This window comes from Rhinopithecus bieti, unplaced genomic scaffold (genome assembly GCF_001698545.2).
Source record: "Rhinopithecus bieti isolate Rb0 unplaced genomic scaffold, ASM169854v2 scaffold_29990, whole genome shotgun sequence".
NCBI classification, from domain to species: domain Eukaryota; kingdom Metazoa; phylum Chordata; class Mammalia; order Primates; family Cercopithecidae; genus Rhinopithecus; species Rhinopithecus bieti.
In genome coordinates this window covers 392,294-406,152 of record NW_016812921.1, presented here as the reverse complement: position 1 = coordinate 406,152, position 13,859 = coordinate 392,294, and the positions used below count along the sequence as shown (strand labels likewise).

At 54.6% G+C, this 13,859-nt stretch overlaps 2 protein-coding genes across 2 annotated transcripts in view; one reads left to right on the top strand and one right to left on the bottom strand.

The window, feature by feature from the left end:
* CUNH21orf58 (chromosome unknown C21orf58 homolog) overlaps positions 1–13,090 on the bottom strand; it is a 21,805-nt gene extending 8,715 nt beyond the window's left edge. Inside the window, exons 1-6 of the mRNA XM_017847267.1 lie at positions 11,856–13,090; positions 6,741–6,949; positions 5,987–6,047; positions 4,255–4,328; positions 3,490–3,654; positions 1,593–1,747 (exon numbers count right to left, since the gene is read on the bottom strand). Coding sequence (XP_017702756.1) covers positions 1,593–1,747; positions 3,490–3,654; positions 4,255–4,328; positions 5,987–6,047; positions 6,741–6,949; positions 11,856–11,949 — 758 coding nt within the window. The 5' untranslated portion in view covers positions 11,950–13,090. The remainder of the gene's footprint in view (positions 1–1,592; positions 1,748–3,489; positions 3,655–4,254; positions 4,329–5,986; positions 6,048–6,740; positions 6,950–11,855) is intronic.
* A 240-nt stretch (positions 13,091–13,330) lies between these two features.
* PCNT (pericentrin) overlaps positions 13,331–13,859 on the top strand; it is a 122,098-nt gene continuing 121,569 nt past the window's right edge. The window contains exon 1 of the mRNA XM_017847273.1: positions 13,331–13,502. Coding sequence (XP_017702762.1) covers positions 13,449–13,502 — 54 coding nt within the window. The 5' untranslated portion in view covers positions 13,331–13,448. The remainder of the gene's footprint in view (positions 13,503–13,859) is intronic.

Here is a 13,859-nt window from a genome sequence, read left to right as displayed (position 1 = left end):
CACCCATCCACCCACCCATCCATCTACCCACCCATCCATCCAACCAGCCAACCAACCAACCAATCATCCACCCACCCATCCATCCAACCAACGATCCACCCACCCATTCAACCAACCAACCATCCACCCACCCATCCAACCAACCATGCACCCACCTATCCACCCATCCATCTACCCACCCATCCATCCACCCACCCATTCATCCAACCAGCCAACCATCTACCTACACATCCATTCACCTATCCAAGGAGACCTTTAAATGATTAACCCCAGACATTGAATAGATGGTTGAATGGAAAGGTACTTCAGTCTACATATCACTTAGGTTGTAGTATTTTTAATGTTTCCCATGTTTTCTGTTTTTAGCAGGGTGGGCTGAAGCCTGATTCCACTAATTCTGCTTTAATAGGAGCATCCAACACTTGGTATGGTTTCTTTCCTTTTCTTTTCTTTTTTTTTTTTTTTTTTGAGACAAAGTCTTGCTCTTGTCACCCAGGCTGGAGTGCAATGGCGCAATCTCAGCTCACTGCAACCTCCGTCTCCCAGGTTCAAGCAATTCTCCTGCCTCAGCCTCCCGAGTAGCTGAGATTACAGGTGCCTGCCCCCACACCTGGCTGATTTTGTATTTTAGTAGAGATGGGGTTTCACCGTGTTGGCCAGGCTGGTCTTGAACTCCTGACTCAGGAGATCCACCCGCCTTGGCCTCCCAAAGTGCTGGGATTACAGGCATGAGCCACCGCGCCCGGCCTGGTCAGTCTTTTTCATTGTAGCCACTTTAATAGGGATACAGTGGTGGCTCACTGTGGCTTTAATTTGCATTTTCCTAATGATGGATGGTGTTGAGCATCTGAGGCAGACCGGTGTGTAGGATGGCTGCATCCCAACAGGCGTTCTCAATTCCATCCCAGTGACCTCTCTATCTCAGCCCCCATGACAACTTGGTTAATTACTGTACTCCATCATATACTGTAGTACATATATAGAACACGTCATGAAAATAAACTTTGGTTGTCTCCTCTGAGTAAAAATAAATTACAGCCGAATATTCGAGTATGAAAGGCCTTCTGTTTTATCCTCTTCTAGCTGTGCGAGGCTGCCTGGCCTCATCCCTTCTTCCTCGGTTCAAAGAAAGGATGGCAGAGACCAGGAGTTGGCAAACTTTTACCAAGGGCTAGATCGTAAATGGATTCCAAAGCAGGACACACCGTCAGCTACAGCTCTTGAGTTGGCCATTGCAGCGTGAAAGCAGCTATGGACAATGTGGAAACAAATGGGTCTGGCCCAATAAAACTTTATTTATGAACACTAAAATTGGCATTTCGTATAATTCTCATATGTTACAAAATATTATTATTTTATTGGCTTTTCCCCAAACATTTAAAAATGTAAAACCATTCTCAGCTTGCAGGTTGCATGAGAACAGGAGGCAGGCCAGCTCTGGTCTGAAGCTGTGGTTTGCCAACCCCTGCCACAGACCCATGAGGCTTTCTTAGAGCCGCTGTGCCCATCCTGGCTGATGGGACCTTCTGCCTCAGGGGCTCTGTGTCCAGCTGCCAGGAAGCTCATCTTGGTGACCCACAGCCCCTGCTTACCTGCCTGGTGTCACTGGGGCTGAGAGTGAAACCTGCAGCATAACTGGCCCTGATAGATACACAATAAGTGTAGATGTGTTTGGGATGAGGAAGATGGGGGGTCCACAGCAACGACCCCCCGTACTCCCTTCTGTCCTAGGAGGAGGTTCCTGGTGCTGGAAGACAGGAAGGCACAGGCTGGGAATATCCAGAACCTGGTGAAGGCCACCCATCTGCAGAGGACGGTCTGGGGCAGGTCCTTTGGAGGCTCCCCTTCCCTCTGTTCCCTCCGCCATGTGCTGCTGCCAGGGTCCCCTCCCAAAGGGCAAAAGCCTTCCAGGTCATAGACTCTGCTGCCCTGTCTAGAAATCCCACCTCAGCCTCTTCTTCTCTCCTACCCTCCCTGCACCCCAGTCACACGAAACCCACCAAAGCCTTGACCTCCAGCCCCCCAGCTTCCATCCCGCCTCTGGGTGCCTGGTTTCCCTCTGACCCATTTTTTGCTTCAGAAAGTCAGAGTTGTTTTTTGCTGCTTGTCACCCAGAAGGCTGAACAGCTGTAGGAAGCTCTCAGAAGTGGAACACTATTTACCTTTAACATTCTGCTCTTGACATTGGGGCCCTAGGCATCTCCTGGGCATGATCAAGTTTTTTTTTTTTTTTTTTTTTTTTTGAGATGGAGTCTTGTAATCTCTTTCTGGGCTCAAGTGATTCTCCTGCCTCAGCCTCCTGAGTAGCTGGGACTACAGGCATACACCACTACGCCCGGCTAATTTTTGTATTTTTAGTAGAGACAAGATTTCACCAAGTTGCCCAGGCTGGTCTCAAACTCCTGACTTCAGGTGATCCACCTGCCTCGGGATCCCAAAGTGCTGGGATCCATCACACCCAGCCAGTGATAAAGTTTAGAGGAGTTGACCAACTTCCCCAAATTCAAGGCCCTCTGCCTGCTGATCTCTCCTGATACTTCTACCCCTAATGCAACATTTAAGGCCAGGGCTGGGGTTTGGGAGACAGAGCTGGGCCCCAGTCTCCCTCTGTGATCAGGGGTAAGCAGTCCGGGGAGGCCCGAACAGTGTCCAGGCAGGAGAAACGCAAGAGTGGCTGGCCCCCTTCAAGGGTGGGCCTTGGGAGGATGGGGTGACAAGGCAACCTCACTGCAGGCACAGTGCCTCCCACCCTTCTGTAAAATCTTTTTTTTTTTTTTTTTTTTTTGAGACGGAGTTCCTCCACTCTGCTGCCCCAGGCCCCTGGAGTGCTGTTGGGGCTGGATTACTTTTCAAGGCTCACTGCAAGCCTCACCTCCCCGGTCCACGCCATTTTCTCCCTGCCTCAGCCTCCCCGGAGTAAGCTGGGACTTTACCAGGCTACTGCCCCCCCATCCTCGGCCCTGCTTAATTTTTTGTATTTTTAGTTAGAGGGAGGGTTTCACCGTGTTAGCCAGGGATGGGTCTTGATCTCCCTGGACCTTGTGATTCCGCCTGTTCTTTCGGGCCTTCCAAAGTGCTGGGGATTACCAGGCTGACCCCACCCGCGCCTGGGCCTTTTTTTTTTTTTTTTTTTTTTTTGAAGACGGAGACGGAGTGTCACTCTGTCGCCCAGGCTGGAGTGCAGTAGCGCGATCTCGGTTCACTGCAAGCTCCACCTCCCGGGCCCACGCCATTCTCCTGTCTCAGCCTCCCGAGTAGCTGGGACTACAGGCGCCCGCCACCTCGCCTGGCTAATTTTTTGTATTTTTAGTAGAGACAGGGTTTCACTGTGTTAGCCAGGATGGTCTTGATCTCCTGACCTCATGATCTGCCTACCTCGGCCTCCCAAAGTGTTGGGATTATAGATGTGAGCCACCATGCCCAGCCATAAAATCTTAATTCTGTACCTGCCTCCTCCTCTCAGATGTGCTCCTGCCTTCGCTCTCTTACCGTAGGCAGGATGATCCTTGGCGGGTCTGGGGCCAGCGGGGATGGAGAAGCAGCGGGTAGGATGCCCGTGGGGGGCAGCTCAGGGGGCAGGGCTGATCCGAGGGCTCCTCTGGTTGCCCTGTTCCAGGCCTGGGCCCGAGAGAGCTCATCCAGGAGGTGTTGTTCCTGCAAGGACAATGCAGAGCTGCTGCACATCGGGGAGGGGGAGCCCCAACTCTGCAGAGGCACCCCCAGCCTCAGGCTCAGGCCAGCCTGGGCCAGGTACAGGCCCCTCTCTGGGCAGAATGGCCATGGCTGGAAGACCCTTCGAGGGGTGTGCGCACAAGGGTGGCCTCCTTCTGAAATTTACCCAAGCGTGTCAGCTAGTTTCCAGTTGTTTTCTTTTCCCAGCCAACAGGATCTGTTCTCTCTTTCAAGCCAGTTCCAGGCCTACTTCGCTGCAAAGATCTCCCCCTAGAAAAGCGGCCCCACCTCCCCAGCGTCTCTGCCACTCGGATGCATCTTTGGTGAGTGCTGTGGGAGCAAACCTCCGGGCATCCCAGAATTCCAGGTCCTCCTGGAATTGGGCCCCTACTCAACATTTCCTGCCCTGATGGAAACCTGCTCCCAGGCAGGTCTCTAAGCTAACAGTGCCCTCGCTGGGGCCTGGCCCTGAGAGTCCGGAAAGGTCTTCCCCAATACCCTCCCACCCGGTGCTGTAAGGCTGAGCAGCCGTCTCTGCTATGGTGAGCTCAGCCAGGTTCGCTCAGAGGGTTCAGGGCCTACCCGGAGTCTCTGCAGAAGGTCTCTCCTTCTCTTCAGAGCAGTCTGCAGGGCGTCGTCCGGCCGGTCCTCATTTCCTGGAGGGAAGCACCTGCTTGCTCACCAAGGAATGTGTAGAGGCTGTTGCTACAAGCACTGGGACCGGATGCACTGCACCCATGTCGGAAGGCCCTGCCTCACCCACACTCCCAGGATGGGTGTGGCCTGGGAAGCTCCTGGGCTTAGTTCATCCCAGAGAAAGAGGGACCAGTGCTGGGTAAGGAGGGCAAGGGGCAGCATCAGGGGAGGGGTAATCCAGGGAACTCAGTGTTGGAGTCTGGCCAATGGTCATCTCATTCCTGGAAGGGAGGCTGAAGTCACACGACCAGGTTCCTCCTGAGTGCATTTCATACAGAATCTCTTAGGCTCCAGGAGGCCAAGGCCTCTACGGGGCTGGTTGCAGCCTGATCTTGGCCACCTGGAGCCACCCTCTGGCCCCAAGTGGTCTAGAGTCTGGTCTGACCCCCAAGCATCTGCACATCCCTCAAGCCTGCCCCCCAGTCCGGGCGTGGTAGCTCATGCCTGTAATCTCAACAGCGGGAGGTTGCACTGGGAGGATTGCTTGATCCTAGGAGGTCAAGGGTGCAGTGAATTGTGATCAGGCCACTGCACTCCAGCCTGGGCGACAGAGTGAGACCAACCCTGTCTCAGGAAAAAAAAAAAAAAAAAAATCTGGCCAGGCGCAGTGAGTCACACCTGTAATCTCAGCACTTTAGGAGGCTGAGGTGGGTAGATTACTTCAGGCCGGGAGTTCGAGGCCAGCCTGGCCAACATGGCAAAACCCCCGTCTCTACAAAATACAAAAGTTGGCCAGGCGTGGTGGAGTGCACCTGTAATCCCAGCTACTCGGGAGGCTGAGGCATGAGAATTGTTTGAACCTCAGAGGTGGAGGTTGCAGTGACCTGAGATTGCACCACTGCACTCCAGCCTGGGTGACAGACCGAGACTCCTTCTCAAAAAAAAGAAAGAAAAAATGAAGTCTACACTCCTTGGTGAAGGGTCTGCACTTAAGAGAAGGCTCCAGAAGGTGGGGGGCAGGGTTCTGACCTCCTTTCCCTTAGGCACAGGGGTCCTGCCCCTCACCCAGCATCACACTGGAGTGGAGCCATTGGGAACCCCAGCCAGTCCTTGGGGGTCCCCAAACTCTCTGCCCCGGGCACTGGTAGCCATTCTGTTCCCTCACACTGGCTCTGCAGTCAGGGGACCTGGTTTGGGATTTTCTCTATTTGAGACTGGGCTCTACCCTTGGCAGCTGAGCCCCCACAGCTCACAGGTTGCCCCGCGTTCCAAAGAACAGGAAATGCTTCTCCGGCCTCCTTAGCTCCTCCCCGGACGTCTCCGGGTAACAGTGAGGACAGCAGCTCCTCCCCAACCAATGGGCAAGCTCAGGCTCTGGAACCAGAGCAACTGGGTCTGATCTGGGTGTGACCACTGCCAGGGTGAGCAACCTCTTTCTGCCTCCATTTTCTCATCTGCAAAATGGGAACAATGAAGGTGCACCCTTTTGGGGTTTGCAGACTAAAAGTGATAAGGGATGGGGGTGTCTTCAACTCTGAATGTAAAGGAAACGTGTTGAGGACAGTCTTGCCGGTACCAGGAGTGGGGGTGATTCCCAGAGTTGCTGTCCCTACCTCCCCCTGGCGCGGCTACACTTGTGTCTGTCTGTGCTGGTTCCAAGCAGCCCAGGGGCTCTCACCTGGCTCGAGGTGGAGGCCCTCAGGTACCCCTTCCATGTTCTGCCGTTCTTGCTCCAGCTTCTGTGAGGAAAAGAGACCGTGACGGAGACACCGGCTCCAGGCAAAGGCCGTGTGTGCTCCAGGAATGACTAAGAGGCTTTCCGAGTGATAAGAACGGTACGTCAGGAATAACCCAGCTCCTCCAGGGCCAACAGGTGGGAGACGAACCCCTCCAAGGATCTTCATGAGCTGCCTTTGTCAGCCTGACCTCTAGCGAATTCATGTGTTCCACCTGCAAGCCTAGGGGCGGATGCTCTGAGTGGCCCCTTCAGGCAGATTTCTGAAGTGCAACCCTGGGAGAGACCGCACTGGTGAGGCCTCCAGGCTTCCCCGTCAGTGCATGCCTGGATCATCCCCTACCTGAACCCTGAGCTGAGCAGTTACCTACTGGGTGTGTCCAAGGGTGAGTCTCTCTCATGGCGGCCTGTGGGCCAGGATGCAGGGCTGGCAAAAGGCAGGCAGCAGATCCCTCGGATAGCAGGAGAGGGAACAATGCAGGCAGGGGGTGCAGAGGAGCCCTCAGGCACCGAGGCCCCCCAGACCAGACCCTCAAGAGAATATTAAATGAGTCTGAGGATGGGTCCACTGGGCTGCCAGCCCCAGGCCCGGCCCTTGGGGCCCTGCATTCTGCACCTGCAGGGCTGTCTCGAAGAGTCCCTCCAATGCCACAGCCTGGGAGTGGTTAAAAAAGGAGCATCCCGGGCTCTGCCTCACCTGTCCCAAGAGCTTCAGCGTCAGTCGGGTCACTTGCTCTGCTGCTGATGAGTCCAGCATGGTGGGAGCTGCAGGAGACGACCGTAGGGGCAGGGGAGGCCGCAGCCCACCTCCCTCCCTGGTTCTGTTACTCGAAGGAAAGAACTGCTTAGCAGGAGCCCAAGCACCAGTGTCACCCGCAGGGCTGGCCTTACCTCCTGGAGACCAGCCTGAGGTAAGAGAAGAGCCCTGTGGGAAGACAGCCACACCCTCCCTGGACTGCAGTGCCCCACAAGCCAGCGCTGGGTGCCGCATGACTGTTGCCAGGCTGCCGGACACAGGGAGGCCCCAGGTTGCCAGGTTTCCACTGTGCGTCCTCAGGCTACCTGTAAACATTCATCCCCAGGTGTGGCCAGCTGGGCTTCATGAGAAGACAAAAAAAGTCAGCAGTAGCTGAGGCAGAGGGGCAGAGCCCTCAGACCTGGGGGAAGGGGACAGTCGTGACCCCTGTGCACCACCAGCCTCAGGACCCAGTCCAGAAGAACCTGTGTGTTAGGGGAGGGTGCCCCACCCCTGTGTACTGCCTCCAGGGTGTTAACGGCACCTCCCCTCCTAGAGACCCTCAGAGCAAGCAAGGAAGACAGGGTGGGGAGACTGCCTACCAAGGAGTTCAGGAAATTCCAGGCAGCAGAAGGGGTGGGACAGAGGAGGGGTTGTGACTTGCAGAAGGGCAGGGCTTCAGCAGAACCAGTGGGGGTGCTCAGGGGATGCGTCCCACCTTGGAGCTGGGAGCAACCCGGCAGGGAGCCAAGAATGCAGGAAGCTTTGCAGAGGGCGACGCAAAACAGGAGCGTGGTCTGCACTTGGTGGGGCATTAAAGTCCACACTGACGAGTTAGTCAATCCCACTAGCAGGCAGACTGACATCTGGGGGATGTCAGCAGCAGGGGCCCAGACCTGCAGACCTGAGGGGCGGAGGTTAGCACTTTGCTCAATGTAGCTAACCCAGGAACTTGTCTCAGTGGCCAAAATTGCTCTCTTGCCCTCAATTCTGTAAATGGCCCATGTGTGCCTGTCCTGTCTTTCAATCCATATCCATGTGGGGAGCCTGGAACTGGACCAGTGAGTGATAGGGTGAAGGCTGGCCAGCCCGTAGGAGGTCAGGCTCACAGAGGCAGCTCATGGAGATCCTCGGAGGGGCGCACCTCACACCTGCTGGCTCTGGAGGGGCTGGGTTACTCCTGATGTAGAGTTCAACTCACCTTACCCTGGAGGCCATCCAACTAGAAATGAAGTCAGCATGAAACCAGGCCTTACCCTCCCTCCAGATCTGTTGAGGTTGTGGGCTGGGGTCACATGACCTGCCTGGTGCCACACATTCCCAGATGGCAGTCAGCGGTCCTCACTGGTGCTGCTGGACATGAGCAGACTCTGGCCCCATGTTTAAGATCCCAGTGCCATTGGGCGTTGGCTCATGCCTGCAATCTCAGTGCTTTGGGAGGCCAAGGCAGAAGGATCACTTGAGCCCACAAGTTGGAGATCAGCCTGCACAATGTAGCAAGACTCCATCTCTGTAAAAAATAAAAAAGGGCCCGGTGCGGTGGCTCACGCCTGTAATCCCAGCACTTAGGGAGGCTGAGGCAGGCGGATCACAAAGTCGGGAGTTTGAGACAACCTGGCCAACACGGTGAAACTCCGTCTCTACTAAAAATACAAAAAATCAGCCAGGTGTCGTGGTAGGAGCCTGTAATCCCGCTACTCGGGAGGCTGAGGCAGGAGAATTGCTTGAAATCGGAAGGCGGAGGTTGCAGTGAGCCAAGATCGCGCCACTGCACTCCAGCCTGGGCAACAAGAGCAAAAACTCCGTCTAGAAAAAAATAAAATAAAATAAATATATACAAACAAACAAATAAATAAAAGAACCCAGCTCTTGTCCACAGTCATTAACAGTGACAGTCTTGGGAGACATTTAAACAGTTCTGAGTGTGCACAGAACAAAAACCAGGTTAATTTAGTTAAGCAACTGTATAGAACACCCTTGATATAAGTGACCTCATCTGAGAAAAGGACTCCATCTTATAATTTTTTTTTTGAGATGGAGTTTCACTCGTTGCCCAGGCTGGAGTGCAGTGGTGGTGCCATCTCAGCTCACTGCAACCTCCGCCTCCCGGGTTCAAGTGATTCTCCTGCCTCAGTCTCCTGAGTAGCTGGGACTACAGGCGCACACCACCACCCCTGGTTAATCTTTGTATTTTTGGTAGAGACGGGGTTTCACCGTGTTGGCCAGGTTGGTCTCAAACTCCTGACCTCAAGTGATCTGCCGTCTTGGCCTCCCAAAGTGCTAGGATTACAGGTGTGAGCCATAGCACCTGGCCCCTGATAGCTTTTAAAAGATAGGGCCAGGCATAGTGGGTGGCTCACACCTGTAATCCCAGCACTTCGGGAGCTGAGGTGGGTGGATCACTTGAGGTCAGGATTTGGAGACCAGCCTGGCCAACATGGTGAAACCTTGTCTCTACCAAAAATACAAAAATTAGCTGGGTGTGGTGGCACACCTCTGTAGTCCCAGGTACTTGGGAGGCTGAGGCAGCAGAATTGCTTGAACCCGGGAGGCGGGGGTTGCAGTGAGCCAACATGGCACTACCATGGCACTCCAGTCTGGGCAAGAAGAGTGAAACTTCACCTCCAAAAAAAAAAAAAAAGGGTATCAGGCCAACAGGGACCAGACATGTCCTCATCAGTGGATACTGCACCCACCCAGATAAGGACATAAACAAGAACACTCTTACTATCAGTCCTCACCAGAGTACTCTATGGCCATGAAAAGAGCAGAACGCCACCAGGTCAAAGCAGCCGTTTTACAGTCTTGCTGTCACTTGTGAGAAGCCCTCCACATCTGCTGCTGAAGGCTCTGCCCACATCAGAGATGCTTCCTTGCCAGACAGATTCTCCTTTTTGTTGAACTGGTTAACTTTTTTTCCTCTCCTCTTTCTCTTGATGTGAAATGTTACTTTGTTTGATGTGGAATGTTTATAACATTTATATATCGATCAAGTATACTATTATGTATGGTTTGCAATACTGACTGACTCGAGGAGAGACTTGAGCCTGTGTGCCCACAGCTGTGACTGCCAAGTGAATGGGAAGCACTAAGAATTGCCTCCTCGGGATCTCTAGTAGTAAACATAACACGCTCCAGAGGGCATGGATTTGTCAGTTTGTTTGTTTATTTATTTATTTATTTATTTATTTTTTGAGACGGAGTCTTGCGCTGTCGCCCACGCTGTAATGCAGTGGCCGGATCTCAGCTCACTGCAAGCTCCGCCTCCCAGGTTTACACCATTCTCCTGTCTCAGCCTCCGGGTAGCTGGGACTAGAAGCGCCTGCCACTGCGCCCGGCTAGTTTTTTGTATTTTTTTAGTAGAGACGGGGTTTCACCGTGTTAGCCAGGATGGTCTCAATCTCCTGACCTCACGATCCGCCCGTCTTGGCCTCCCAAAGTGCTGGGATTACAGGCTTGAGCCACCGTGCCCGGCCCTATTTATTTTTTAATAGTTTAAAGAACAGTTCTACATTTGTAGTAATTGAGAAGATAGTACATGGAGATCCCACATATCACGTGTGGTTTCCCCTCTTATTAACATCTTACCTTAGTGTGCTACATTTGTTATATTTTTTTGAGACAGAGTCTCGCTGCCACTCCCAGGCTAGAGTGCAATGGTGCGATCTTGGCTCACTGCAACCTTCACTTCCCAGTTTCAAACAATTCTTCTGCCTCGGCTTCGTGAGTAGCTGGGACTACAGGCACGTGCCACTGTGCTCAGCTAATTTTTGGGCCAAAGCCAGTGCACCCGGCCCATTTGTTATAATTATTGAGACACAATTAACTAAAGTCCACACTTCGACAATTTCCTTAGGTTTGCCTCATGTCCCTAATGTGGTATCCATTAGAACACCCCATTATATTGAGTTATGTGTCTTTAGGCTCCTTCTCAGACTTTCCTCGTTTTTGATGACCTTGTCAGTTTCGAAGAGTACTGGGCAGATGTTCTGAAGAATGTCCCTCAATTAAAATGTGTCTGTTTTCTCCTGGTTAGACTGGGACTATGGGTTATAGAAAGGAAGCATCTAGGGTTGAAGTGCCACTGTCACCCCATCACATCAGGGACACACATTGTGTCCCTGTAACTGTGAGGCTGACCTGGGTCACTTGGCTGAGGTGGAATCTGTCAGTTTTCTCCACAATAAAGTGGTTCTTTCCCTCCTTTTCTTCATTGCACTCTTTGGGAGGAAGTAGCTATGTGTGGTCTACACTTAAGGAGCGGGGAGTTACATTCCCCTCCTTGAGGCTGAGTATCTACAAAATTTATTTGGGCAGCTTTTTTTTTTTTTTTGAGTCGGGGTCTCAGTCTGCCACCAGGCTGGAGTGCAGTGGTTGCCTGGCCTTGACAGCTTTTTAACAGTTTAAAATGAATTGAGGCTGGGCGAGGTTGCTCACGCCTGTAACTGCAGCACTTTGGGAGGCCGAGATGGGTGGATCACTTGAGCCTAGGAGTTCGAGACCAGCCTGGGCAACAAGCGAGACCGGGTGTCTACTAAAAATACAAGAATTAGCCGGACATGGTGGTGTGTGCCTCTAATTCCAGCTACTCAGGAGGCTGACATGGAGAATCACCTGAGCCCAGGGAGGCTGAGGCTGCAATGAGCCGTGGTCTCACCACTGCACTCTAGCCTGTGCAACAGACTGAGACCCTGCCTATAAAAAAAAAAGAAAAAGAAAAAAAGAAAAAAGAACTGAAATAAGACCCAAGTCCAACATTTGCAGAACCTCTCCAGAATGTGCACAGAAATGACTCTGGGGTTCTGAGGAACAGTCTAGGCAAACCTGGGCACATCCCCTCAGTCCCACAGTTGTAAATGTATTGTAACACGTAACAGTTGTGAGATTCAGGCACAGTCTGGGTCTCTGTTCCTGGAAAGTGTGATCCTGTGGGCACAGCCCCTGCTCGCTTGGCTGTGTTGCCTGCCTGGCCCCTGCTCTAATGAGCCCACTGCTCAGAGTTTGCTCAAACCGGAGTTTGCTCAAACCACCCAACTCCGAGTCTGGGAACCAGGAGATGGCTGGATACCCGCTCACCACACAGAAGACTGGCCTGAGTCACGAGAAGTTTCTGGCGGTCGAGCTTCCAGGGCTTCCTGAGCGAGGCTGCAGTGAGCCGAGACTGCACCATTGCACTCTAGCCTGGGCGTCGCAGCGAGACTGTCTCAAAATTAAAAAAAAAAAAAAAAAAAGAGAAAAAAATTCTGAGCAAGATTCCAGGGCTTCCTGAGGGCACGTTTAAGTTGTAGTTGCTGAGAATCCCAAGTTCTTGTGGAGGCTGCAAGGTGAGCTTGCGTCAGCGAGGAGCCACTCCAGCACGCTCGGGGAAGGGCATCGTTACTGCTGCAAACAGAAGCACACGGCCCTCCACGACGAACAGTTTGCAAGTGAAGGCGCACTAACAGGCGGAGGGACTACAAAGAAACCCAGAAACCAGACCTGGACACATGAAATAAGGGCTTTAGCTGAAGAAATGCTCCACAGGAAAGGACGGCCTGCGCGAGGTCACCCACCCCGTCTTGGTTTTCTGCCACTTCGCTCCAGTTAGTTTCCCAAGTCCGCCCACGCGCGCGCCCGCTGAGAAAACGCCCACCCCGGCGGTCCCGCTGCAGGTCACAGGCGGTGCAGACCCCGGGACTGTGTCTGGGCTTCGGTGTCCAGGGAGCTCCAAGGCACCCAAACCTTCCGTGGTTTCCACCTCTTCACGCTCAGGTTCCGCAGCTCAAGCTGAGGGGCGACGACCTCATGCGACGTCAGTTTCCCCCTGGGACCACGAACCCACGGCCCCATTTCTCTTCTTTCTACTAAAAACCTTTTCTTTTTTGAGACCTAAGACATCAGTGAGACACACGAGCAGACACGGGCTCAGTCGGGAAAGGCGGGAACTCCAAGCGGCGGGGCCTGCAGGTCCAGGCGGTTCGCGGGCTTATGACCGCATTCGACCGAGTTCTTTTCTGAAGACCCGGGAGCCCCGGCTGTGGGGGCGCATTCGGCGGGCTGGTGGCTTAGGATTTTGTCCCAGGCTGGGGTGAGGGAGCCCTTGCGGATCCCCTTAGATTCACCTCAGCAGCCTCCCCTGGGATAGGCCTCAACTTCCTGCGGCGGCCCACGGCCAACGACTAATTCCTAACGGGGGGAAAACGGCCTGGCCCTGTCCAGGTGGTTGCTGAGCGCGGTCCGACACCGCCCACACGTGCAGTGAGCCCGGCCCGCGGTCCTGGTGGACACAAAGCAGAGGCGCCACCCGCGAGGGACCAGCAGCGCGAACATTTTGCCGCTCAGCCGGCCCGGCAGGGGCTTTTAAAATCGGTCAATCACAGCGGGCGCCAGGCCTCCGCTATCCGCTTACTGGTCCTGCCGTAGGAGGCGGGTACGTGAGCGCGCCAATCTGTGGCCGGCGAATGTATAGGGAGGGGCTCCGTCCCGGCTGCACCCCCCTGAGCGCGCGAGCGCGAGACCCGGAACGCGGCCCCCTGATTGGCGGCGCATGCCGGGGGCGGGGCCGCGGCTGCGTGACAGTTGTCGTGGGGGAGGGCGAGCCCCAGCGCGGGGGAGGGAGTGTAAATAGAGCGAAGGTTGCTCTGTGTCAGCACCGTCACTGACGGGCGGCCCGCGCGCCGTCTGAGGGAGATGGAAGTTGAGCAAGAGCAGCGGCGCCGAAAGGTGGAGGCCGGGAGGACGAAGGTAAATATCAGAGGCTTCTTCTCTAGCTGCTGCGGCATGAAGTCCTAAGGGCAGCTCCGGTGCCCGCCACCGCCCCCTGCCAGGAGCGGACGCTGTCCGGCGGAAGCCGCCGCCGAGGTCTCGCTTTCCCGCCGGCTCCGCTGGAAGTCGCCTCCTGGCCGCCGCCATCTTGAATCCGCCGCTCTCCGCCAGGGCCCGACCCCCACCGCGGCCACAGCCAATCAGCGGCCGAGACGCGCGGCGCCTCTCGGGCGGGCCGGGGCGGGGCTGCGCCTGCGTGGGGGTGGGGGTGGGGGGCGGGTTGCTCGCAGTGCACGCCGGGGCGGGGTGTGGCTGCTGGGCGGGGCCACGGGGGCG